The sequence below is a fragment of the Lampris incognitus genome, chromosome 10, assembly GCF_029633865.1.
Source record: "Lampris incognitus isolate fLamInc1 chromosome 10, fLamInc1.hap2, whole genome shotgun sequence".
Taxonomy (NCBI): domain Eukaryota; kingdom Metazoa; phylum Chordata; class Actinopteri; order Lampriformes; family Lampridae; genus Lampris; species Lampris incognitus.
In genome coordinates this window covers 43,362,891-43,390,368 of record NC_079220.1, presented here as the reverse complement: position 1 = coordinate 43,390,368, position 27,478 = coordinate 43,362,891, and the positions used below count along the sequence as shown (strand labels likewise).

General features: G+C 41.8%; 1 protein-coding gene across 1 annotated transcript in view; it reads left to right on the top strand.

Annotated features, from left to right (window-relative positions):
- tmem104 (transmembrane protein 104) overlaps positions 1 to 27,478 on the top strand; it is a 181,560-nt gene that overhangs the window by 63,035 nt on the left and 91,047 nt on the right. The window contains exon 8 of the mRNA XM_056288305.1: positions 3,724 to 3,820. Coding sequence (XP_056144280.1) covers positions 3,724 to 3,820 — 97 coding nt within the window. The remainder of the gene's footprint in view (positions 1 to 3,723; positions 3,821 to 27,478) is intronic.

Genomic DNA, 27,478 nt, shown 5'->3' with positions numbered 1-27,478 from the left:
AAGCGGCTGATGATGATGAATGAATGATTCTGATTATGTTGGTAGTTTTTCTTAGCCATGCAAAACCAGGAACATTCACTGAGTTTGAAATGGATGTTCTTCAAAATGTCTTTTCATGCAATGATACTTGGCTGCAGATTTAGATACCTATGAAATAACACATCTTGGCCATGGAGAGAACACTGGCATTTACTGACATTTTGTTTTTCAAAAATTTAATAAACATCTTGTACTACTACTACTACTTTCGGCTGCTCTCGTTAGGGGTCGCCACAGCGGATCATCCGAAGTAAGTCTTATATATTTAATAAACATCTTGTATTTTGTGTTATTTTGTATTTGTATTATATTTCATCCTTTTTTGGTCTTTATAATTTTTTTTACTAAATGCCTAGATTTAAAGAAACGTGCATAACAGGTTCTGGTCAATTGCCTTGTTTCCATGACAGGGTTTTCTTACTCAGAAAACCCACCCAAAGGCAACAGCTCTCCCATTCTGCCTCAAATAGTTTATTTTTAACCATATACCATGCTTTCCCAAAAAAAAAAAACCCAAAAAAACAAATTGCCCTGTTTTGGAAGAAAATGCAATGCATCTTGCCTCTGAAGTGAATGATCTCTGCTTAAGCCAGCAAGTATGATTTTGCATGCATCTGACATAGGTGTACCTGCAACAAAGTTTGATAGTTTGAATTCACGTTTTATTTATGTATGTACGTATATATATGTATATGTATATATATACTTTATTCAAACCAACACGTTACAACGTGTTATTCGATTTTCAATTAAATATTTAGCATATTGCACATCATGCTTTGACAAGACAAAGTCCAGATCAATCCCAACAAGCATCAAGGTAAAAGTTTCCATTGTTGGCTGCATTGAAGTTTAGCAGCATTATTACACAAAGGATGCATATCACATGGTCAAAGCTCGTCTGTTGCTTCGTCCACTTCAGTATGTCCTCTTTACTGATCTGATGCGATGTACGACAGACAGGTAAGACTATGTGGTTCCCTTAGCCAAGTTTCTCTCCTTGTAGCACCCACTCAAAAAAAAAAAAGGTAAGCAGCCAGATATTGTCTGCAGAGGGCAAAAGACAGGAAAGAAGGTGGTTATTCAGGAATCTACAAGTACTGATCATATACTGTAACATTAGCAGCTATTACCAGAAAGCTGAATCAGTTCATCTGAATGCAAAGTTTAATGGGAGAAATGCAACTGGCAATCTAACACAGGTTTCTTATGCAAATTGCTGTGCATATTAAACCGATCGCTGTTTTGGTTGTTATGCAACTCTACTGGTTTCCATCATCACATTGGTTATTGTAATGCAAGTTACCCATATGAAGACAACAGATAATGTCAGGGTGACAATACACTGGGCAACTTTTTTGCCAGTATGATAGGACAATGTGCTTGCAACAGGAAATTTAGTGAGCCGCGGGAAAATATAGAATGTATCTGGGTAATGAGGTTGCCATGCAATCAGCACAAACATGTTGAAAAAACTTCTTGTCCAACGTTGCCGTGTATCATCATAGTACCCTATAGCTCTTACTTTTTTGGCCAAAACATGGCGTACTCACTCAATGGTCATCTGCCAGCTCTGCTGGTCTTGGTTGTCTTTTCCAGTTTATCTTCAGGATCCTGAAGAAAGTATCCAGCACACCGTTGTCCATGTGAGGAGTAAAACTTTAATGTATAGTAACGCACACATGTGCTGTCTTGGGGTTGGTGTCTTAACACCATGCTGAAATTCATTGCAACAGAATGATTCAGGTTCTGTTAGCATCCGAGGGCAATTTTAGCAATGGCACCACCAGTCACTGTTTTCTCTCTGCAGCTGAGGTTCTAGATGGTTTCCATCGGTCATATCCTCTTGCTCGGCTAATGCAGCAGCAGCCTCGGCCTCTCTCTGATGTATTTCTTTGGTCATATACTCTGGCTTGAATAAATACGGTTGAATATCCGAGTCAGCCAAAACACAGTAAAATGTGTCGTTGTCCATAAGATTCTCTGCACTCATATTTTAGGATGCCATTTTCGCTGCTGGTGAGTATGGTGGCCCAGTGATTAGCACTGATGCCTCACAGCAAGAAAGTCCTGGGTTCTAACCCTAGGCCGTCCCAGGTCCTTTCTGTGTGGAGTTTGCATGTTTTCCCCGTGTCTGCGTGGGTTTCCTCCGGGTGCGCCGGTTTCTTCCCACCATCAAAAGACATGCATGTTAGGTTTAATACTCCTGTCTGTGCCCCTGACCCCGAGGCATGGCAAGAAGAACTGGAGTTGGTCCTCGGGTGCTGCATGGTGGTTACCCACTGCTCCTAGTATAGGATGGGTTAAATGCAGAGAGGAATTTCGTTGTATGTATATACAATGCCAAATAAAGTCAGGAATCAGGAAGATTTATGTCATTTCATTGCAAATATAATTTCCCCCAGACAAAAACACATATCCAAAACCGACAAGAACACATATATCCAACCTACAAAAAAAACAACTACAAAAACACATATATATTCAACAAATCCAAAAAAATTCTCTGTCCAAGAGAGGAAACGCCAGCCAAGATAACTGTCGAAACTGCTGGTCTGCATGGGCTAGCAGTTAGCTTAGCCTGCCCTGCTTCCGCGTCCTGTCAGACCACACTTGTGTCTTTGTCATTGTTTTTGAGTGGCATCCAGAGTGTGCCCCCGGAGGCGGAGACTAGAAATCCAAGCTGAACTTACCCGTAGTTCTTCCTTGTCACCAACTAAGTCACTGATGGTTCTCAAATGATGACACTGGTGCCAGAAGAACAGATTTTGCAACCACGTCCTAGAGACACAAAAGACATTGGCAGCCCTCATCATCAATTCTGCTCCATGCAGGAGGTGTAATTTTTCTTCTATGCTTTAACATTAACTGACAGTGTTTGACCTGAGACATCAACTGGGAACTGGTCAATTTTACTATAAGTCCACTAGCCTTAAAACTGCAAGTGATGAATTAGTTACAGAGTTAGTTACTGAGTTCTACTTGCAAAGAGAAATCTGAGAAAATTCCCATTTCCATACTCGCCAAATTGCTATGGACTTAGTAAAACATCCTTATTGCTCTTGTCAAAGCTGAATTTGCTTCTGCAAACTCTTGACTTGAACACACCACATAACACTAATGCAACCAGTGTGTTTCAGTGTCCCAAGTGGATATAAGAAGCCTTTCATTTTTAATGAGGATCAAGAGTTCAATCCTGGCCACTGTAATGGCATTACATATTCTTTTAATGTTATCCTTGGTTTCCTTAGACATCGTTGTTTTTCTCACACAGTCTGAAGACATGTGTTTCAGGTGAACCGGGGACTCAAATTTGCCAGTAAAGGATAGGTGGGAGTGTGAGTTATTGTGTGCCGGCCCTGACTGTTGAACTGATCAGCGTATGACTCTGACTTCAGCTTACAATACGCAAGGTTGGGCTCCAGCCTCCAGTGACCTTGAATGGATTAACTGGGTAAAGAGAATGGATGGGTAAATGGAAGTGGGAAAAATAAATTGGTTATTTCATTTTAGGCCTTGCAATGAAACCGGGGATTTTAAATGGTTGCTTTCTGTTGTTGGTTTTGTGTACCATGTGTCATGACAGTGGGTACATCCCATTCAGAGACAAAACATTTATTTCCTAAAAGGTTTGGATCAATCATTGAAAGGTTGGTGTTTGTGTGTGTGTCTCATGTTGGGTAGTGGGAACCACTCGTGCAGCGCTGGAAGTGTAAAGTACAACGACACAGATCCATGCTGGGGTCCTGTCACAAGGAAAGATGCTTACAAGGTGTTTCTGGTAAGTAGCAGCCAGTATCGCTTCCGCACCTCGGCACACACTTGTCTCTTCCACTTCCTTCATTTGTAGTCTCCCAGAGAGGGGGTTATCAAAGGTTGTCATGTCACAGACCCCTCACCCCCCCACCCAAATAGAAACACGTTAGGCCACAGGCCTCATTTGATAAACCATGTCCCAGAGGGCATCTTAGTAACACATCCCCTTGTGCGCTCAAGTCCCTGTCCTGGGGACTGAGCATTAAATGTGCCAAGCCTTGTTTTTGTCAGTGTCAGATTCAGCTCAGAGAGCCTTTTCTGTCTTCTCCAAGTCCGTCGTTCACTTACACATCCCCTGATGCCTCACCTCCACAGCTCAGAAGACGTTTGTGTGAGCGTGTGTGTCTGTCCTTGAAGTCTTGCAAAAACTAAACTCCTGTGATTTTCATTCTTGCTTTAACTTTGCAAGGGAACAGTGATTTATGCATTGATCTCCTCCTGTATTATTCCTCTGCCTCACTTCTTTATTCCTCCCTTCTCTCCTTGCTCAGTTCAACAGTGAGCCAGTCTAAAATAATTTTCTTATAAATGAACTTTTTTTCCTCCTTTATCTCATATGGCATAAGCCTCTTGCTGCTTGTAAGCAAATGAAAATAATGCATGTTTGTAATCTGTCAATTTGTTTACATTGCATTTATTTAAGGTTCTCCCGTTTAGTCGTGTGCAAAAAGAAATGACTGCAAAGAGAAGTGGATATTTAACTCTATGGTCTATTTTTACTCATGTAAATATGTATTGCAATATACACAAACAAAGCTTTCAGTGTCTTTAGCATGGATGGTAATGGTTTCTGTGGAAATGGTAAGATACCTCTTTGCAAAGTAGGATGCTGTCATACACTGGCCAGTCCCAGAGCACTTACCAGCTGAGTGTCAATTACTTCTGAAAAAAGTTTTGACTTGTTTGCATATCTTCAGTTCTCTGATCATTAATTTACTTACAATAATTTTGATCTGAAAGCTTTAGTTGCGTTGAAATCAAGCCAAATATTGCCCCATTTTTTGGAGCTGTCCCTGTTTCTCAGTCAAATGCAACCAGAACCGATATCAAGAGAAAGAAGTAAGCTGGAGCTATGGAGGTCAGGCATAGCTCTGCGTATTCAGATGATATACTCTCAATCTACTTTCATTGATCCTGCTTTTGTTTTTTCTTTGGCCACTGCTCGTATCTAAAATAAGTGCCAGAACCATTTTACAGGAGATATTTTTCCTATCATTCCTGCCAAATGTTTGAGGAAAGTGACAAATGGTTAGCAGTTGCATTTCAGGGAAGTAAAATACCGTTGTTTTTTTTTTTGTGTGTTTTGGAGGTTTTTATATCATTCTGTAGCTTCACAGTTGGTGTTCCCTTTATTTTCAAATCTGAAAATTAATATTTTGGTCTTAAGTATGCATGTTTTAGCTTCAAAATGCTATTTTCGGGGGCTCCCCGGTGGCTCACCTGGTAGAACGCGTACCACATAAGGCTAAGTCCTTACCGCAGCGGCCTGGGTTCGACTCCAGCCTGGACCGTTTCCTGCATGTCATCCCCTCTCTCTCCCCTGCATTTCCTGTCTCTGTATACTATCGCTATCAAATAAAAGTGGAAAATGCAAAAAAAAAAAAAAAGCTATTTTTCCAAGTCCTTCTAAAAACTTTGTCCTATGTGACCTGACGTAGGACCCATGCTTAAAGTGGGTCCACACCATTACCAGGCCGGTGTACATCTGTTGTGTGCAGAGTAGGCAGAGTTTGCACACAATTTAAAAGGCGCCTCAGCCGGCACATACTCCAGGTGCTCGCTCGATTCAAGTGGTGAAAGTGGCGTGTACACCTACCTTGACCACATGGCTGGTACAAACATAAGTCTTGATGCCAACAACAATGCAATCTTAAATCGATGAATAAAGTTGGCGTATCTGCTTTTTTATGATTTATAGATATTCAACTTTTTCAATACAAAAGTGTAACAAACTTACACTCAAATAACAGCGTACAATAAAAAGACGGAAGAAAAACAAGACAACAAGAAACATAAAATAACAAAAAAACAAAAACACACACACCACACCACAATATACACCACAATTTACACAGAATAATAATAGAAACACATTCTTGCATTTGCACAATTCAGAAATCTATATGTAGCTCTTGGTCCATCCAGAGTCTGCTCCTCTAACAGATTGCTGTGCCACACTATCCATACAAGTCTTTCTCGGTTATTAATATAGGCTAGAAATGTCTCCCATTTCAGTGCATAATCCTCTGATCTGTTATGCATCCTAATAAGGCAGACGCTCATACGCTGCAACTCTTCCCAGTTCCGTAATCCATTCCTGCATGGATGGTCCCCCTGTTATCTTCCACCCTCTCATTATGATCTGCCGCCCCACCATGATGCTAGTGTGAATCCACTCTGCAACATGCCCCATACAGTGGGTGAGCAGCAGAGGGTCCCCCAACACATAAAGTCTAGGGCTAAAGGTAAAATCAACATTCATAATGCCCTGTTCTCCAAGATTTTTGGAGAACAGGGCATGCCCATAACGCATGTAAAAGAGTACCCACTGACCTCTGGCACCTTCAACAGTCTGCTGTGTCTTTCAGCACTAGTCTATGCAACTTTGCTGGTGTCCAATAGAACCGATTAAGCATTTTGAATTGAAAAATCTGATCCTAATATACCTCGACATTTTCTTGGAGTTCTGAGAAATGCGGTCCCATTCCTTCTCACTGAATGAGAGGTTTAGATCATGTTCGCAGACCAGCCTTAATGCTGATGTCCCTTTATGGACTTGACTAAAGATCATAGAGTAATAATGTGACGCTTCATGACCTAGACCAAATATTTTGATTGTGTTGCTAAGCAAATCTGAGCTAGGTGGCGTCATTCTAGTTGTGCCAAAGGTTTCCACTAGTAAATGCCTAAGTTGTAAGTATCACCAAAACTGTGTCGTGGATAAACTAAAATCTTGGGCTAAGGCAGTGTTTCTCAACCCAGTCCTCAAGGAACCCCTATCCTGCATATTTTCTTTGCAACCCTGAATAGGTACCTGTTTGTAGTTATTCAACCAATCGGCAATGAATTTTGTCAGATGTTGCACACCTTGCATAGTTAAGTGCTGCGAGACGATTGGTCGAGTAAGTACAAGCAGGGCTACCTATGCAGGGTTACAATGAAAATCTGCAGGATAGGGGTTCCTTGAGGACTGGGTTGAGAAACACTGGGCTAAGGGCTCAAAGCATTTTAGGAAGTCTCCCTCATGGAGGTCACCAAGAGTGCAGATCCCTTTGTTATCCCATTCCTTCCAAAAAAATGGAGCTTTACCTATGCATTGTTTGGGGTTCATCCAATTGCCCGATTCTGAGGTCAAGTATGGATTTATGTTAAAAATCTGGGAAGTTTTCTTCCAAACCGCCTGAATGTGAGATATAATAGGGTGGGACCGGAATTCAGGTGACAGCTTGGCCGATACACCAGCGAAGGGGGAAAGAGGGAAGAATCCCATTTTCTCCAGTTCAAATCAGGGGGGTACCCTTTCTGGAGGTAGCGACCACTGAGTCAAATGTCTCAAGCTGAAGGCATAGTGATAGGGGCGTCCGGTTAGTGTAGTGGTCTATTCTGTTGCCTACCAACCCGGGGATCGCCTGTCTGAATCCCCGTGTTACCTCCGGCTTGGTCAGGCGTCCCTACAGACACAATAGGCCATGTCTGCGGGTGGGTAGCCAAATGTGGGTATGTGTCCTGGTCGTTGCACTAGCGCCTCCTCTTGTCGGTTGGTGCGCCAGTTCGGGGGGAGGGGGAATAGTGTGATCCTCCCACATGCTACATCCCTCTGGTGAAATTCCTCACTATCAGGTGAAAAGAAGATGTGGCTGACAACTCCACATGTATCGGAGGAGGCATGTGGTAGTCTGCAGCCCTCCCCGGATTGGCAGAGGGGGTGGAGCAGTAACTGGGACGGCTCGGAAGAGAGGGGTGATTGGCCAGGTACAATTGGGGAGAAAACGGCGGGGGGAATCCCCAAAAAATAAATAAATAAACAAAAATAAATAAAGGCATAGTGATACAGAACAAGTTTAGGAAGCCCAAGTCCACCCTCGTTAACTGGTACTTGTAGCTCTTCTAGTTGCAATCTGGCTCTTTTCCTGTTCCATAGAAGGTTATTGCAAATCTTACCAAATTGTTTGAAGTATTTCCTAGGTATGCATAATGACAGTGACTGCAGGAGATAATTCACCTTTGAGATACAGTTCATTTTTAACATATTTACCTTGCCCCACAGAGACAGAAACCGGGGGCGGTCAAAGTTTACCCTTATTACATCATTTATTTGTTGAGGAAAGAGGATTCCTGAATACCTCATGCCTTCCGAAGGCCACTGAAATGCCCCGTCTTGGAAAAGGGTCCTGTGGCAGTACACTGTCAAGGGGGAGCCTCCGATTTCGACCAATTAATTTTTATACTCCAAATTACTTTCACCCTTTTTGGAGATGTTTCAGGAATCCTTCAGGAACGGCCTTCTCCCCACACCCATGAGAGGTGCCCTTATCACATTACTTCCAAAACCAGGAAAACCAAACACAAAATGCGAAAATATGCGCCCAATCAGCCTTTTAATTCAGATACAAACATACTTTGCAAAGTTTATACAAGAAGGTTGGAGGGCCTGCTTCCTCGGGTGGTGGAAGAGGACCAAAATTGATTTATCCAAGTAAGACAGGGCTTTCACAATGTCAGAAGAGTGCTCAATGTCTTACACAGCCAGAGAGGGGTGAAGGACACCGCTCTACTCTCACTTGACACAGAGAAGGCGTTCGACTGTGTCGAATAGCCTTATCTGTTTGAGGTGCTCACACGCTTTGGCTTCGGAGATACATTTTGCAAATGGGTTAGATTACTATGTACTGGGCTTACTGCAGAAGTCTTGACGAATAGTACGGTCTCTAAAACTTTTAATATCTCTAGAAGTTGCCCGCAAGGAAGTCGTTTATCACCACTGTGATTTATTATAGCAATAGAACAATTTGCTATAGCGGTGAGGATGCATAATGACATTAACGGAATTCGAGAAGGTCATTTAAACATAAAAAGCACTTTTTGCCGATGACATAATTTTGTTCATGAAAAATCTAAACAGTTCTGTCCCTGCACTCCTAGATCTTATTGAAACATTTGGAAAAATATCTGGATGATTCAAAATCATCTATAATGTTATTGAATGAAACAGAGAGGAAAAATAGCCATGTTTATGCTTCTACTTTCAACCTAACAGATAATTTTACATATCTGGGTATAAAAATCGTCCCTGAGGTGAATAATATTGCTCAGATAAATTATGACCCAATTCTGGAAGCTACGACCTTATCAGTAGAACGTTGGACATCTTTACCTCTTTCTATGATTGGCAGGATAAATAAAAAAATGAACCTACTCCCTAAATTTATCTTATCTATTCCAGAATATCCCCCTACCCCCTCCCCCATCTTTGTTTACTAGAATTAAAAAAATTGTTTGCCAACTTTATTTGGAAAAATAAACATCCCAGATTAGTTCTGTCTTTATTATACCATATGAATGAGGAGGTCTTAAATGCCCAAACATCCAATTGTATTACTGGGCAGCTCAACTGCGGTCCATGTTTTATTTTTCATCTGAAAGCCCTCCTGCTTGGATGGATTTGGAATCCAGTTCTATTTCGCCAAGCTTACCAATGCACTTGTATTTGTATTCAGTAGATCGCAAATATTTGAGAAAACATACAGACAAACCTATTATATTGAACATGATGAACATTTGGTTTGACATTTGTAAATATTTAAATATTAACCCTTCCTGGTCACACTTCAGTCCTATTTGGGGTAATGCCAACTTTAAACCAGGAAAGAGTGATCCAGGATTTCAAATATGGGCTGAAAAAGGGTTAAGGAAAGTGCAAGATATGTACAGAAGATGAAGTACTTATGTCCTCTGTAGAAATATCAACCAAATATGACATTTCAAAGAATATTTTTTTCAGATATATTCAACTTATGAGCTTTATATCTGTGTCTCAAAACCACTCATTAGAGATACCTGCTATTTCCTCAAAATAGGTAGCAATCATAGGACACTGTTATGATAAAGGTTTAATTTAATCTTTGTATGACTTGTTTGTATCTGGGTCTGATGAAACCTCAGAATCCAAACTGAGTTTATGGAAGGAATATGTAGATGAGGAAATAACCTTAGAAGACTGGAGTGAGGCATGTAAGAAGGCTCAGAGGCAGGCAATCAACAGTAGCCTGAAACTTACACAGTATAAATGACTGATGTGTGCATGCATGACTCCTGTTAAATTGCATAAGTTTAATGATAACATTCCCGATACTTGTATATCAAGTGTAACGAGGCAAGAAAGACACTGTATGGGAATGTGTGAACGTGAAATCCTTTTGGCAGGATATTATTAATATGATTAATCAAATTTTATCAAAGAAATTACCACTGGATTATAAGCTTTTTATTCTGGGTATATATCCGACCAACCCACACATACAAAGCAAAGAGTTAAGTTTTGTAGACGTGTATATTACAAGCCAAACGTATAATTGCTCTTTATTGGAAAAAATTTGATGGGCTGAGAATTGAAATGTGTATTAAAGAAATGGCATCAAAAATGTCAATGGAAAAGACAACATATATTGTTAGACGTAAGCAAAATGGTTTTGATGATATCTGGAGACCTTCTATGTACTTCTTAAGACATGAAGTTAATGTTGGTAACCTGCTTCAGCAAGAAAAGGCTCTGAGGGAGTAGGGTGGTATTGTGATGTTGTGCATTGATTTTAGAAACACCCTTTTTGTTTTATTATCATTTTGTTTTTGTTTTTTTAATTATTTGTCTAATCAGTTGATAGGGATGGGGCGAGTGGAGAGAAAACGGTGGAAATGTTTGCTGTTTTTATATAATTGTTAGTCACTGTATAATGTTCTGATTTGCAAACTGAAAATCAGTAAAAAATATATTTAAAAAAAATTAACCCCATGAGTTTAGAGAAGGCATCAACAGACTCAAGGAGAGATGACACTGATTTTACTGGGTCTGACATAAATAAAAGTATGCCATCCGCATAAACCATAATTTTATGTACTGGCTCCCCAGTCATTTCCCCCGGAAAACTAGGATTTTTGTGAATAGCAGCAGCGAGCGATTCCAGAGCCAAACAGAATAATGCTGGCGAAAGGCTTGAACCCTGACGAGTCTCCTTAGTGAAAAATAGGGAGAAATTAAATCATTTGTCTGAACTGCCGCTTCTGGTTGATTATAGACTATTTGTATCCAACTTGAAAAAACCTGACCAAAACCAAAGGATGTGAGTGAGAAACAGGTATCTCCACTCCACCCGATCAAACACCTTTTCAGCGTCGAGTGAAATGGCAGCGATTGGGGAGTCCCTATTGCAGACTGACCACATTACATTTAGCAAGCATCTGATATGATCAGAAGAGTTCTTCTGGCGAACAAACCCCACTTGGTCTGGGTGTACCAATGAAGTGATCACTCTGTTGAGTCTGTTCCCCAGAATCTTAGACAGAATCTGACAGTCCGTTGATGTCAACGAGATAGGACGTAAGCTCCTGCAATCACTTGGATCTTTGCCTGGTTTAAGTATCAGAATGATAATTGCCTGTGATAGTGATTGTGGCAGTTTGCCCACTTCAAAGGATTCATCAAACATTTGTTGCATAAGTGGCATCAATTCCTCTACATAGCATTTATAAAATTCTGCATTAAAGCCATTCTGGCCTGGGGATTTATCTTATGGCAATGCTCTTATAACTTCAATTATCTCTTCCCTAGAGATTCGTGAGTCAAGCGATTCACGTTGTTGATCCTCTAGCCTAGGTAGGTTCAGGCCATCAAGAAATTAGTTTATTTCCATTTCTGTTGAAGTATTTGCTGACGTATAAAGATTTATGTAGAACTCCCTGAATGTGTTATTTATGACACTTGGTTTAGTCATAAGGCTCCCCCCTTGGTCCCGCACAGCCGCAATAGTTGAAGAGGATTCCTTCTGTTTAATATATCTCGCTAACAACGTCCCTGCTTTGTCTCTAGTCTAGTCAGTTAAGGCAAAATGGCTGCAAAAAGTCATTCACATTTGAGCCTATGTTTTTCTGTTAATTTAGAGTCCAATAAAGAAAAAAATGCAAGGAGCCCAAAATTTTAGGTGGGGGAAGTCTCTGAAATGGCCACGCCCACTTTTTAGGCCTGGAAATCAGTATCTCGGCTCCTGAATGTCGCAGAGAGCTGATCATGGGCTCAAAAGAAGCAGAAGCACCACATTTATATAAGCATTATGAACAAACATATACCCCAAAACCTTTACTTTTTCAGATATTTTAAGAAAACTAATTTTTACTGGTCACGTTTCACGTATCAGCTCCTGAAGGTTGTAAAAAGCTATATTTGACATGAATCTCATTCGCTGCCTATGTTATAAAGCATGAAGCACAATACACACACGAATCATGAGTTTAGAAAATATCTTAGTTGTCTGTGGTTCTTCTTATCACTTGGGATGTAATGCCGCCTCTGACCACAATTACAAATTGGCGCTGTTTGTTTATCAAGTGGTTGATTCTACAGGAAAGGAAGCAGAAGTGCACATGTTTCAGTAAAGCTAGTTTACTGTAAACATTTGCCAAAATATGACATGCATGCCTCATCTGGCCTTCATATCAGTGAGTTATGTTTCACTACTGGAACAATGTTGTTGACACAATCAAGAAGGTTCTTATCTTCATAAGATCCTTTCGAGAGGCAAACTTCATCATGATGATCAGTGCACTTGAGCAGCTCATTCCTCTTTTCTTTGCACTTGATCATACACACTATGCCAGATGGGCATCAGTGTTTCTTCAGGATCTCAAAGAGCTCAAATGGAGACACCCATACTTGTTCAAGGAATTTCTTTCAGGCTCTTTCACAGTAAACACCAGAGACAACCCATTCTCAAAGATTGCATGTGATCAAAAGCAGGAACATAACATAAAGGTCATCAAGTCTGACACTGGATATGTCGATATCATCAATCGGGAAGATCAAGAGTTCTTCAGGAAACTCGAACTTGCGCTACCCGAAATCCAGCGCTACCTAGATGAGGTCGAAGGTCAAGATCCATCACACGGGCACAAAGAAATGCTGGATTCCTTCAAGGAAACATTTTCAAGCCACACACTCAAGGTGTACCAGGGTATCCTTACCAACCCGTTCGATGAAGCTCAGTTCATGAGGTTGAACTCATCCATTCCCTTCCCAGATGTCATAAGTAAAGACTCCAGTTTTGTCTTTACAGTCGGCAAAACTCAGCATGACCAGTTTGTGCAGGAGCGAATTGTATTAAGTAAGAAGGATGTCAATGCAACCATCTCACGAAATGCCCTGAAACTCCCAAGTTCATGTGCAAAAGTCCAACTCGCTAGCCCTGCAATCAAGCCACCCAAAGGAACCTTTGCAAAGCTGAAGGAGGCCTGCAGATCAAGAGAAGAAGAGACAAGGAAGTTATTTGGTGGTGAATTCACAGGTGAAACTAATTGATATAAAGTCAGTTATTCAAATATTTTAGATGTTACTTAAGTCTTACCAGATTTTTAATACAGTGATATTCATTGATTCAATTTCACATTCAAGTTAATTGATTTGACAGTAAGCCCAAGAGTTACACTTAGCTTAACTATTCATTTCAATTTCAGGTTTACCCGACGCCTTGTCAACAAAGGATGGAGATATTTATCATAGCCAAAAGTCTCAAATTCTTAAGGACATCGGTGTACAAGTTCAATCTACATCCTCAGAAGGACTTGTGATAGATTTGTCTGTGCAAGTACGAATCATGGCAAAGTCTCTCACCAAAGGCATGACATTCCAAGACTTTGTAATCAAAGTGTTGAACAGCATTGCCAGGATCGGTCATGAGAAGAAAGCCAATCGTATTGACATTGTGGCTGACCTCTACCAGAATATGAGTATCAAGACTGCGACTAGGAAGAACCGGGGATCAGCAGGTAGTTCACAGATGGCTTTCAGTGAGAATGACACCATGCCAGAATCTAAGCAATTCTTTGAAGCTTTTCTGTCTAATGTAGACAACAAAGTAGCCCTGAATCTAATGTTCGCCAGGATTGCTCAGGCACAAGCGTGGAACTGGGACAAGGAGTTCAGCATCACCTACGGCAGAAAGGTGCTTGCAAACTTCGGCGAAAGCTTCGAGATCCAGCTTTATGACAGCATAGATATGCTTGAGGAGGCTGACAACCGCATCGTTTGCCATGTGATGCACATGCTAAACAAGGGGATCAAGTCAGTTACAGTTAGAACAGTCGACTCCGATGTGGTAGTCATCCTACTAGGGTTCACTACACAGTTCCTATCAGTATGTAATGACTTGCAACTTATAGTTGACTTTGCAGTTCCTGGCAAACGCCAATTCTACTCAATCACAGAAGCACACAAGAAGCTTGGTGGAGATGTGGCCGATGCCATGCCTGTGTTCCATTCTTTTAGTGGCTGTGATTCTGTGAGCGCCTTCTTTGGCCACTCAAAGACTGCTCAATACAAAGCCTGGATAAACCACAGTAAGTCCACAGATCACTGCTGCTTTGAGAGGACTAAGTTGCTGCCCTAGTATCGAGACAGTTAAGGAAAGCATGGACGTTATTGAGCCCTGGGTAATGAGCTGGTACAACAAGACTGGACTGTACAACTGTGTCAGTATAGATGAGCTCAGATTCCAGCTGTTCAAGCACTCAGTTAATGATGAGCTGAGAGACCTTCCCCCAAGTCAGGATGCGCTTCTACAGCATCTGTTGAGAGCTACATTCCAGGCAGGATGGCTGTGGGGAAACAGCCTGCTACAACTCCCTTGTCCCCCTGTCATTGAATGGGGTTGGACTACCGAAGGAGAGGAACTCTTCGTCAAGTGGAGCACAGTTTCCACAAGAGATACATTGTCTCAAGTAACAGGGGTGTGTAGTTGCAGATCTAATAAGTGTACCTCATGTTCTTGTGCTGGCAGAGGGATGAAATGTCTCATTTATTGCAAGTGCCTCAGCAAGTGTTTGAATCCAGTCTGATGGGATGTGTGAGGTTAAAATAAAGATTTTTTTGGACCTCACATGGTTTGCTTTGTTTCTTTGGTGGTTACTGGGTTCCTCCTCTTATAACAAAGAGTCAACTTGAATACTAGCACTCCATGAGTAGATGTAACACTTTTACTCAAACAAACTGTATAGCCTTCTTGCACAGATTTGGCTAAAGTTGATTGCATGCTGCTGATCAATTCAATGGAAAAAAGAACATGTTCATGAATAGCTCAAAACGTGAAGGTTTTAGGGCATACAGTATATTTGTTCAGAGCACTAATATAAATAGTTATTTCCACATCTTTTGAGCCCAATATCAACTCGGGGCAACCTCCGAGAGCTGAGCCTGAGATATAGTCCCAGGGCTAAAAAGTGGGCGTGGCCATGTATGTGACCAGTGAAAATTAGTTTTTTGTAAATACCTGAAAAAGTAAAGGTTTTGGGGTATATGTTTGTTCATAATGCTTATATAAATGTGGTGCTTCTGCTTCTTTTGAGCCCATGATCAGCTCTCTGCGACATTCAGGAGCCGAGATACTGATTTCCAGGCCTAAAAAGTGGGCGTGGCCATTTCAGAGACTTCCCCCACCTAAAATTTTGGGCTCCTTGCATTTTTTTCTTTATTGGACCCTAAATTAACAGAAAAACATTGGCTCAAATGTGAATGACTTTTTGCAGCCTTGACCCCATATTTGCCCTTAACTGACCAGACTACTCCGGACTCAAAGCAATTTTGCCTAGCCCTAAACAACAAGAATTCTACCCACTGTGAGAGTAATACATTATATTCATACTTGAGTTGTGTCAAATTTCTCAAATTAGTAGATGTCATATCCTGTTTGAATTCTGTTTCGGCTGTCTGGACCTGTTTTTCTAAGTCAGCAACTTTGGCTATACTAAGTTTCTTCTTATACGAAGCATGCTGAACGATAAAACCTCTTAATACTGCCTTCTTGGCTTCTGACACCACCTCAGCAGAGGGCGCTGATGGGACATTGATCTCCATATAATCCTTAATTTGAGTTCTGAGAGCTTCTTTGAAGACCGGATCTTGTAGCAGAGAGGAATTAAATCGCCATCTATGTGATCTGCTTGTTTCATAGAAAGGTAGTAAATCAAGAGATACATTAGCATGATCAGGGATCAAAATGTTACCTATTGAGCAGGATAGAGTAGAAGAGAGTAGTGTTTTAGCTGTCAGAAACATGTTTATTCTTGAATACATGTTATGCTGATTAGGGTAAAAGGTGTAGTCCCTCCCTGCTGGGTTTACCAACCTCCAAATATCAACTAACCCCAAGATTTCACATACACCTTTTACTGTCTGGGCAGATTTGAGTGGCTTATTGGAGAAGCCACTGCGGTCTAAAACAGGGTCTAAAATGAGGTTGAAATCCCCACCTAGGATAATTGGGTAAGTACTTAATTCCTGGAGTTTACTTTCAAGAGCCACAAAAAAGTCAGGATGATCCCCATTAGGTGCATAAATATTAATGTTTGTCCCTGTATCTCTGCTAGAATAATAACCATTCGTTCCTCAGCATCTGTTACTTCTCTTAAACATTTAAATTGCAAGTGTTCATTAATTAAAATGATCACCCTTCTACTGTTGCTAGATCCAGCAGTAAAAACATGCCCTGCCCAGTCCCTACATATTTTTTTAGACTCTCCAGGAGACAAATTATTTTCCTGCAAATAGACCACATCCAATTTCTTGCTTTTCAAAGTACACATCACTTTCTTCCTCTTGATAGGATGATGGAGCCCATTAATGTTCCAGCTAGTGTAGCACAGCTTATTGACACTGTGACAGGACATATGGAAGAGTAATCCACAATGTTAATGTAAAAGCTACTCCAATGTTTACACTGACTCTTTGTGCTAATGCAACATTCAACAACATACCAGACTTCAACAACATAAAAATGCAACATGTAAGGTACAATCCTTGAGAAACAAAGGATACAGCCCTGTAACAACATAGCTATCAAGTCTCACTCATTGAGACCCCATCTCATGGTCTCATGCATAGGTTCCGAAATCTCATGCATCCTGCGAAATCTCACGCATTCCATCCAGAACTCGTTAGCTGCACACATAGCAAGGGAAAAAGCTCCATAAACATGTTAACGAAATAGCCTATACTTTAGTTTATTACTTGGTTTGATTTGATTTGTTAGTGTCAGAAATTCATGAACAAGGTAAAATCTAATTGGTTGAGCATTACTACATCTAATTGGTTGAGCGTTACTTTAGCCAGTCAGATGCATTCCTTCATTTTGCTCCTCAACGGCGGGCTTACGGCTTGTGCCACTTGATGTTTGCGACAGCTAGCAAAAATGTTGAAATGAAAGTTAAGCGGTGCGCACACATATATAAAACCAAATTCAACAGTGAATGTATAAAATCATCTCCTGAATATGGATGCATTCATCGAGACAAACTGGACGTCTGCAAAATTTTCTGTGACATTTGCTAAAGATCTCTAAGCTGTGCTCACCAAGCACAGACAGATGTTGAACGTCACATAAATGGTGAGGAGCACAGAGAGAAGAAACAAGCCATGGTGGGTATGGCTTTGTTGCAAACCTCCTTTTTACCAAACACTTCACCATTGCAAGAGAAGATTACCAAGGCCAAGGTTTTATTTTCTAATGTTTTCGTGGAACACAATTTACCAATCGCCACAGCAAACCGCATCGGGCCTTTAGTCAGAGCTGCCTTTCCAGACAGTGAAATTGCTAAAGGTTATGCCTCCGCTGTGACAAAGACATCCTGTATAATCAATGATACACTAGCACCACATTTCCTTGCACCTACTATTGCATCAATGAAAGACGGTCCATATTCAATGGGCATGGATGGGAGCAATGACTCTGGTCTCAAAAAAATGAACCCAGTGACTGTACAGCTCTTTGACATAAAGCATCACACTCGAGTCTCGCACGAGTTTTTGAACATGTGCTCTACAAATGCTGGAGATGCTGAGACACTTTACTCCAAAGTCAACAATGTAATGATAGAACATGGCATCCCCTGGAGTAATTGCATTTCTTTTGTAATGGACAACACATCGGTCAACATGGGGTGCCGAAATTCAGTGAAAACTAGGCTTCTGCAGGAAAAGCCAGACATCTGTGTAGTAGGATGCCCTTGTCACATCATTCATAATGCAGCCAAGAAAGGGGGTAGTGAGTTTACTAAGTGCATAGCATTTGATGTTGAAGATTTAGCTATTGATCTGCTTTATTACTTTGACAAGTCAAGTAAGAGGAAGAACGAGTTAGTAGCTACTGCAAATTTTGTGATGTTGAATACAGAGCCGTTCTCAAATACATCTAAACTCGCTGGCTGAGTTTGCAGACTGCGACTGAAAGGGTCCTGAAGCAGTTTCCTGCCCTGAAAAGTTACTTTGCCTCTATGAATGTCCCCGTGCAAAACCCACGATTCAAGAGACTATGTAACAATTTCCAAAATCATGTCTGAAGTGTATCTACTCTTTTACCAAGCTGTATTGCCATCATTCACTGATTTGAACTTATTTTTTTCAACGTGAGGACCCCTGCATTCATGTCATGCATAGTCAGGTGGAAAATATGCCCAAAAAAATTGATGCAGAAATTTATTGATCCTGTGGAATTGTAGAAACATAGCAATGTAATGCACATCGACTGCAGTAAGGTCAAGCCAAACAAGCAGATATTCATTGGTTTTACAACTGAGTGCAAGCTGCGAAATCTGATTGAAAATTGTGACGTCGGTGACACAGATGTCAGTAAGTTCTACAGTGCCGTGACGATACGTGATCTTTTTCTACGTGACAACTGTGGAATATCTCAAGGCAAACTTTCCGCTAGGTGGTGAGCTATTGTCACACGCTCAATTCACTGACTTTAAATCACCGGGGCTTACATGGTTTTGAGAGTGTGCAGTTCATCACACACAAATTCAAGATGCATCTCCAGTGGGATGACAGCATCATTGACAAGCTGTGGGAAGAAATTATGGTCAAAGTTTGCAAAAAGAGGAAATTCCACAGCATGTATGCGGAATGAAGCAGAAATCAAGCTGGAGACTAAAGATGGTAGCGCCACCACAGTGTACCATCGGATGCATGTGGTATGGGCTTTTCTATTGCAAGTAAAGGTGCCAGGATCAGCTATTAATCGATTTGATCGTGTATCGCAATTAGCACACTTGTTGCTTGTGATTCCTCACAGCAAAGCGAACGAGGAGAGACTTTTCAGTCTACTAGTCCGTAAAAACAAAACTGACTGCAGAGCCAGCCTTGACATAGACAGAACTCTCAGCTCAGTGATTAAGGTCAAGGTCAACAACGAGGAGCTCTGTTTTAAATTCGCACTCGATTGAGAACTTCTAAAAAAAGGCTAAGAAGGTGACCTGGGAATATAATAACACAAAAAGCTCGACCACAGCGATAGTATCCACTTCAGCGTCCACGCAGCCCTCCTTATTATAGATCATGTAAGTAACTCAGCTTTATTATTCTGCTGCTATAGCTTATTTACTTGGCCATTGTATGTTGTGCAGCACGAAGGCCACCTTGCGGTCATATGCCGGTACTGCGCGTTGTGGTTTTACTGTGTGCATGCTCTGTCTATGATGCAGTTTTCTCTGAATGTACGGACTGTTCTTATTGTCTAAATTTTTGTGTAGTATATGTTAATAAAAAATACATAATAATAATTGTATTCTTCGTTTTTTGTTAATAAAACAAACAAACAATCAAACCAATAAATAAATAATTATTGTATTCTTTGTTTTTGACCGTCCTGTCTGTCTGGCCGTCAGCAAATCCTCATGCATTGGAATTCTACAAACTTGAGAGCTATGTAACAAGGCAGCGCCATGCTTGTCTGCCAGAGCTAGCTCGGTACTAGCTAACTCTTACCGTTTCACTTGAAGTCTAGTTTCAGGCTTCGCTGGAGTCGAATTCTTCGCATTGTCTGCCATCCGTTTAACTAGCACTTATAATTCTCACCAAACATACACAAACCGATCCATGAAGACAGTAATATAAGGATAATGATTGCATGTTGCGCGGAGCTTCTCCTCTAGGTAGCCAACTCCATCAATGCATCACAAGGCTCTGGTGTATCTGCTTAATGCATTGCATCTCTGTGGCATCGTCAACGATTGACACAATAAACCTTGATCACGCTTGACAGAGCCATGCTTTTTTTTTCTCTCTCTCTTTTTCTCCCAATTGTATATGGCCAATTACCCCACGGACATGGCCAGTTGTGTCTCTAGAGATGCCCGACCAAGCTAGAGGTAACACAGGGATTCGAACCAGCGATCCCCATGTTGGTTGGCAACGGGATAGACCACCACGCCACCTGGACGCCCATTGAGCCATGCTTTGTATAAGGTGATGCCTCCTCCCGCTGGCAATGTTTTCCCCTCCATTTAAAAGATATGCTCTTCCCTCGCTGCTTGTCGTCTCTTCTCGCCGGATTTTGCCCTGACTGTAGGAAAAGAAGCACATGAACTGCATGTGTGTGTGGGGGGGGGCATCAGCACTAATCCATGTCACAGCTTTTTGCTAATGGCTGAGTAGGTGTTTCCATTTGAACAACCCAGAAAAGAATGCAATTGACGTCACCCTTTAAAGAAGTCTCTTTGTTTGTTTCTCTCTTTTTTTGCTTGTAGGCACTTGAAATGTTTGTTTATTATTTATTAATTTTAAAGGGGAGTAGTTTTCTTTCTTTTTTCTTTTTTTTTTTGCCTCCCCAAAATCTTATTAGATTTCATTCCCCCGGTGAACTGCCTTTAGATAAATCATGAATCATTGAAGTTTGATTAAACATTCATCAATTTCTGTTAGCATATAGCTGGTGGAATGTCCTCCACAGCTCTGCCCCTCCCTTTGTCTTTCCCTACATTTAGGTTAAATGCTCTGTCCCCAGAGACACTGCCCAAACTCTGAATAATAAGTCTAAATAATTGACTTTCTTTTCAGCCAGCAGCTTTGCCCAACCGTGTCCAAGGAGTTATCACAATCTCCCTCCCCATCCAAGATTAACCAATGTCTCCTTTGTATGCCCAGGCTGCCGCAGTGTGAGGCCTAGCTTCAAGGGCAAGGTGCCCTTCCTCCAGAACGTTGACCCAAGTGTTCATTTTTGTGCAGCAGGCTATTCTCAACCAGGTCCCCGAGAGTCAATTTTTTTTTTAACTGCACAACAGTTGAAATAAATAAATAGTTGGTTTGACAGAAAGGCCGTTCCTGTTCTCCACGCTGGAGTTTGAGATTGCCATTTGGAGTCATTTGTCTCAGCATTATGCATCACAATTTTCTCCTGCTGCTATTACCAATGATAATGTCTCTGCCTGAAACTGGATCAAGATAATAAAATGATGAGCGATGCTAATTCTAATTCCTCCCCATAACAGCAAGTAAAACAAATAAAACATTTTGGATTGATGTAATTAGGTGTGTGTTGTGTAGAATTTAAACAAGTCTAATTTTTTATCCAACTCATTGTGTTTCTGAAATGCGCTATTACAGACTGGGCAGCAATAACGAAGAGGCTAGAGAAGCAGCCTTGTAATTTTTTTTGGAGGGGGGGCTGGATTTTCTCCCCAGTTGTACCTGTCCAATTACCCGCTGCTCCATCCCCTCTGCCGATCTGGGGAGGGCTGCAAACTACCACATGCCTCCTTTGATACATGTGGAGGCACCAGCTGCTTCTTTTCACCTGACAGTGAGGAGTTTCACCAGGGGGACGTGGCACATGGGAGGATCACGCTATTCCCCCACCCCCATTCCCCCGCTCCCCTGAACAGATGCCCTGACTGATCAAAGGAGGCACTCAATTTGTAAAGAGAGATCAGAGAAACTGGTGTTTCATGGCATCATATAAACGTATGTTATGCCATTGAATATTTTATTGGCAATATTCCACAATCTACTATTATACATTGGTGGAAGTAATGTGTTTTTCTATTACATTCTATTGAACAATTTATATTCTGACTTCATCAACTAACTGGATCCAATCTCAGACTCTCCTTAGCATCATGATTAGACATATTGCCAGTCCACATATATTCATATTGTGGATTCTCTCTTCATAGGATTAGAGGCATTGTTGTGGATGTAAGGGGCTTTAAGCTATACTATGCTATCATCCCTGTCTAGGACTAAAGACAGGGAGTAAACCAGCAAATATTACAGTCCTAGCCCTTAATTTAGCTAATGGAATAAGTCCATACAATTTGATAGTAGATTGTGATGCAGCACACAGTGTGGCACAGTAGTGATGTGTAGTGTGTAGAATTGACCTACTGGTGTAATGGTGTAGTGTAATCCTTTAGAAAGGGTAAACGTTTAGAAATGTGCTCTCTCTCTGGGCTACCCCATGTCACTGGTGGTTGACACTGGAACCATTTCCTCAGCCATAACAGTTAAGGAGTTTGGAGAATGAAGAGCAGAGAGGCTGAAGATCAGCATGATGATGGCATCATGGCACGCAGCTGTAATCCCTGTGTGGGTGATTGGTGGGGATATATATATATATATATATATATATATATATATATATATATATATATATATATTCAGATAACTGGACCTGTTCTGACAGCATTCTGATACAGACTACAGCAAATAGTAGAGGTGAGGAAAAGATGGGAAATAGGCTTGGCACGAAACTGTTTTGTTTATTATTCAGTAGATGGTGTTCAAACACCTCTGTCAGTACCTTTTTTTAATATTATGTCTTCATTCAGCCTTTTTGGTGCTAGTTGACTGGATATTACTTCCTGCAGATAACTTGAGTCTTGTTCCTTATTTATCAATGCAGAGGCCATATCGAAAGTTAAATGTAGGCTCCATATGTTAATTTTTGTCAGCGGTGTCAGCGGCTTCAGACCCAAAGCTTAATTTTTTATCTTGCCTCTGTCAGCCTAAATTGCTCTCATTAGAGGCCTCAATACTCACTCAGCTCAGAGACTACTAATTGAAATACTAAAATCTGCACATAGGTTAGAGTGATGAACCATAGTTGGCGTTAAATTCAGCTAACAAAAAAGACCTCACAAGCTTTTAACCCAGCTTGATGTTGATTGAGGAGTGCACTTTAAACTCTTTTAAGAAAGAAAGAAAGCTTCTTTATTTTGTCATTGTACAGTTGTTCAGTTACAATGAAATCTGTTCTCTGCATTTAACCCATCCTATTGTATAGGAGCAGTGGGCAGCTTAAGCTTAAGCATGCATTGTTAAACTTCATGCACAGACAAATTACTCTGTAACCAGGTCCAAAGCTGCCTGGTGGGTGGCTCATCTGGTTGCCCTTTTGCTTTATCTATATATTTTTTTTTGGGATCCTCCCCCCCCTTATTCTCCCCAATTGTACTTGGCTAATTACCCCACTCTTCGATCCATCCCGGTTGATGCTCTACCCCCTCTGCCAATCTGGGGAGGGCTGCAGACTACCACATGCCTCCTCCAATACATGTGGAGTCGCCAGCCGCTTCTTTTCACCTGACTGTGAGGAATTTCGCCAGGGGGACGTGGCACATGGGAGGATCATGCTATTCCCCCATGTTCCCCCTCCCCCCTGACCAGGCGCCCCGACCAACCAGAGGAGGCACTAGTGCAGCAACCAGGACACATACCCACATCCAGCTTCCCACCCTCAGACACGGCCAGTTGTGTCTGTCGGCACACCCGAACAAGCCGGAGGTAACGCGAGCTTTATCAATATTGACTATGCCAATAAACAATTTAATTCTATGGCAAAATTGGTGAAATACCTTAAAAACAATTAGCCAAGATTCGATCTGTTGCCGATTGATTCACATGTTCACTGCCCAGGTGGTCTGCATTCTCTTTCTCTTAATTACCAAGAAACATCATCTCAGTACCTTGAACAGTACATCTGACAAGCCAACTACAACCAACTGGAAGCCCTGAAATGGCTTTTTGTACAGATGGGTTGGCATTCTGAACAGTAGTTGTCAGAGAAAGACCTTTGAGACTATTGCATAAATTTCCCTTGAGCACTTGACTTGGTCCCTACACAGCTTTGATTGTAAAGATTAACTTTCACAGAGTGGGTATGTTTTTTCTGGAGACCAGCTGAGCCCCAGCAGAGGGATATCTGATGACTCAATTAAACTTCTGTGTCCGCAATTGTCCCCCCTAGTAAGTTTTTAATCTTAACACCACCATGGGACCTTCATCACGACTTCAGAGCAGTGAATGCTGTAGACTACCCTGTTGAATTACCCCCATAATTTAAATGGCCGATTCATTCTTCTCTTGGTCTGGGGCAAAGTGACAGAAAGCCGATGCAGTATTATAAGCTCAAAACTAGTTTATGTTTATGCTGTGTTGTTCACATTTTATCCTTATGCCAAAGTTTTCATTTGGAGTGTGTCAATTAACTAAACAAATTGCAAGTCACTATCTCATGAGCTTAGGTGCATAACTGTATAACATATAAGTGTTTAACCTTGTTAATTTTACAGTATCCTTTCAAAGTTTTTTTCCCTACTTGTGTCTATCCATTACCCACAAAGTCCATTCTCACACTCGTGACCTATCCTCCAAGAATTCCTTTCATAAAAAGACCTACCCTGTCCCTTTTCACAGAAGTATCACATCTGTTGATTGACGTATTCCATCCATCCATTATCCGAACCGCTTATCCTGCTCTCAGGGTCGCGGGGATGCTGGAGTCTATCCCAGCAGTCATTGGGCGGCAGGCGGGGAGACACCCTGGACAGGCCGCCAGGCCATCACACCCTTATGTCATGATTGATTGATGATCATGATTGATTTATTATTTTTTTAATTTGATATTTGGGCAGTAGTTGTTGGCTTTAACAATTCCTTACAGATTCCTACTTGCATGTTTTTTTTGCCCTAATTTACATATTCATTAATCTCAGAAAATATAATTTTCTAATTTTCTCCTTTCCACCCTTAAGCTATGTAAAAATTTATGATGCATGTATAGCACAAAATAAAGCAGGAATCCTGTTGAGAAGGACTAATTTAAATTGTTCAACTATCCGAGAACAGTTTACCCTCTTATTGAAGAACAACTCTCCGTGAGAGAAGAAGCATTGCATCCTTTTCCTGTCGGTAAAAGTGTGCATATGTCTGTGTAGATTAGTCTGTGACACATGGCTAAAGGAAGCTTTATTAATTAATTAATTTTGTGAAGGTATCCTTTCCCACCCCCAAGACTGCCTGAAATTAACCTTTGGATACAACCCATCCAACCATACCCAATTATTGTACAGGAAACTCATCAAGGTGCCGAAACCTAATTTGTGATTAGGATCTGAACTACTTTGACGTTGCCTTCAGCTGAAACAATGAAATGTTTATCTGACTACTACTACTACTTTCGGCTGCTGCCGTTAGGGGTCACCACAGCAAATCATCCATTTCCATCGCTTCCTGTCCTCTGCATCTTCCTCTGTCACGCCAGCCACCTGCATGTCCTCCCTCACCACATCCATAATCCTCCTCTTTGGCCTTCCTTTTTTCCTGTCCCCTAGCAGCATCCTTCTCCCAATGTACCCAGCATCACTCCTCCACACATGTCCAAGCCATCTCAATCTTGCCTCTCTTGTTTTGTCTCTAAACCATCCAACCTGAGCTGTCCCTCTAATTCAGTTCAATTCAATGTATTTTCATTAAAAACAATGTGCAGGCACAATCTCCAATCATTTCAAGACAAACATAGCAAACACAGTATAAGATATACACACATGAAGACCAAAATCTAAAAATAAGTTAAAAAAGAGCAAGAGTACAAAATATTTAAAAATATCTAGAGACATCCAGTGGATGACCAGGTTCAGGTGGGCAACAGCTTGTGGAAAGAAGCTGTTTTTGAGCCTGGTAGTGCGGGCTCTGAGGCTCTTGCAACGCCTCCCAGAGTGCAGGGGGGAGAACAGTCCATGGTTGGGATGGGTGGGATCTCTGCTGATGCTCAGACCTCGAAGGCAGCGTTTGTGATAAATGTCTTTTATGGCTGGGAGCTGGGTACCGGTGATATGCTGGGCCGCCTTGATGACCCGCTGCAGAGCTTTCTGGTCTACTGAGGTGCAGGTGCCGTACCACACTGAGATGCAGCTGGTCAGGATGCTCTCAATGGTGCAGTGATAGAGGTTGGTGAGAATTTTGGGGGATAGACGGGCGCTCCTCAGCCTCCTCAGGAAATGCAGGCATTGTTGGGCCTTTTTCACAAAGGCCTGGGTGTTTAATGTCCAGGAAAGGTCCTCGCTGATGTGGACTCCAAGGAATTTAAAGCTGGAAACATGCTCCACTTCCACCCCATTGATGGGTATGGGGGAGTGGCTGCAGCTTCTAGACCTCCTGAAGTCCACAATCGGCTCCTTTGTCTTCTGCACATTGAGGACAAGATTGTTGGTAGTACACCATGATGTGAGGTGCTGAATCTCGTCCCTGTAGGCCGTCTCGTCATTGTTGGTGATACGGCCAATGACTGTGGTGTCATCTGCAAACTGAACTATTACATTTGAAGGGTGAGTTGGCAGGCAGTTGTGGGTAAAGAGGGAGAAAAGGAGGGGGCTCAGAACACAGCCTTGAGGGGCACCTGTGCTGAGGGTCAGGGTGGAGGAGGTGTGGTCACCTAACCTAACAGACTGAGGTCTGTTGGTCAGGAAGTCCAGGGTCCAGTTACAGAGGGAGGGGTTGAAGCCAAGGGAGAGGAGTTTGGTAGTTAGTTAGGCGGGGATGATAGTGTTGAAGGCAGAGCTATAATCTATAAACAGCATCCGGATGTATGTGTTGTAAAGTTCAAGGTGGGTAGAGCAAAGTGCAGGGCAGTGGCAATGGCATCTTCAGTAGACCTTTTGGGATGGTGGCGAACTGATGTGGGTCGACTGTGTGTGTGTGTGGGGGGGGATAATGTTTTTGATGTGAGCCAGAACAAGTCTCTCAAAGCACTTCGTGGCAATGGGGGTGAGTGCTATGGGTCGGTAGTCATTTAGACATGGGAATGTTGGTTTCTTGGGGACAGGAATGATAGAGGCGGTCTTAAAGCATTCCGGGACTATGGATTGGGACAGTGAGAGGTTAAATATAGTTGTGAAGACCTCAGCCAGCTGGTCGGCACATTCCTGGAGGACCCAACCCGGTATGCCGTCCAGTCCGGCAGCCTCCGTGTGTTCACTCTGCGCAGTGATTCTCTAACCTCTGCTATAGATAGAGTGAGCACCTGGTTTTCTGGGTGGCTGGGGATTTTTGTGGCCGGGTCAGTATTGTCCTTGTCGAAGCGGGCATAGAAATGATTTAGCTTGTCTGGCAGGGAGGCATCATGGACAGTGGGACCGCTGTTGGAGCTTTTGTAGTCTGTGATAGACTGAATGCCTTGCCACATTCACCAGGGATCGGAGTTATTGTGAAAGTGGTCCTCTATTCATAGGGAATATTTATGTTTGGCTGTTCTGATGCCCTTTTTGAGGTTGGATCTGGCTGCGCTGTAGGCCTCACAGTTACCTGACTTGA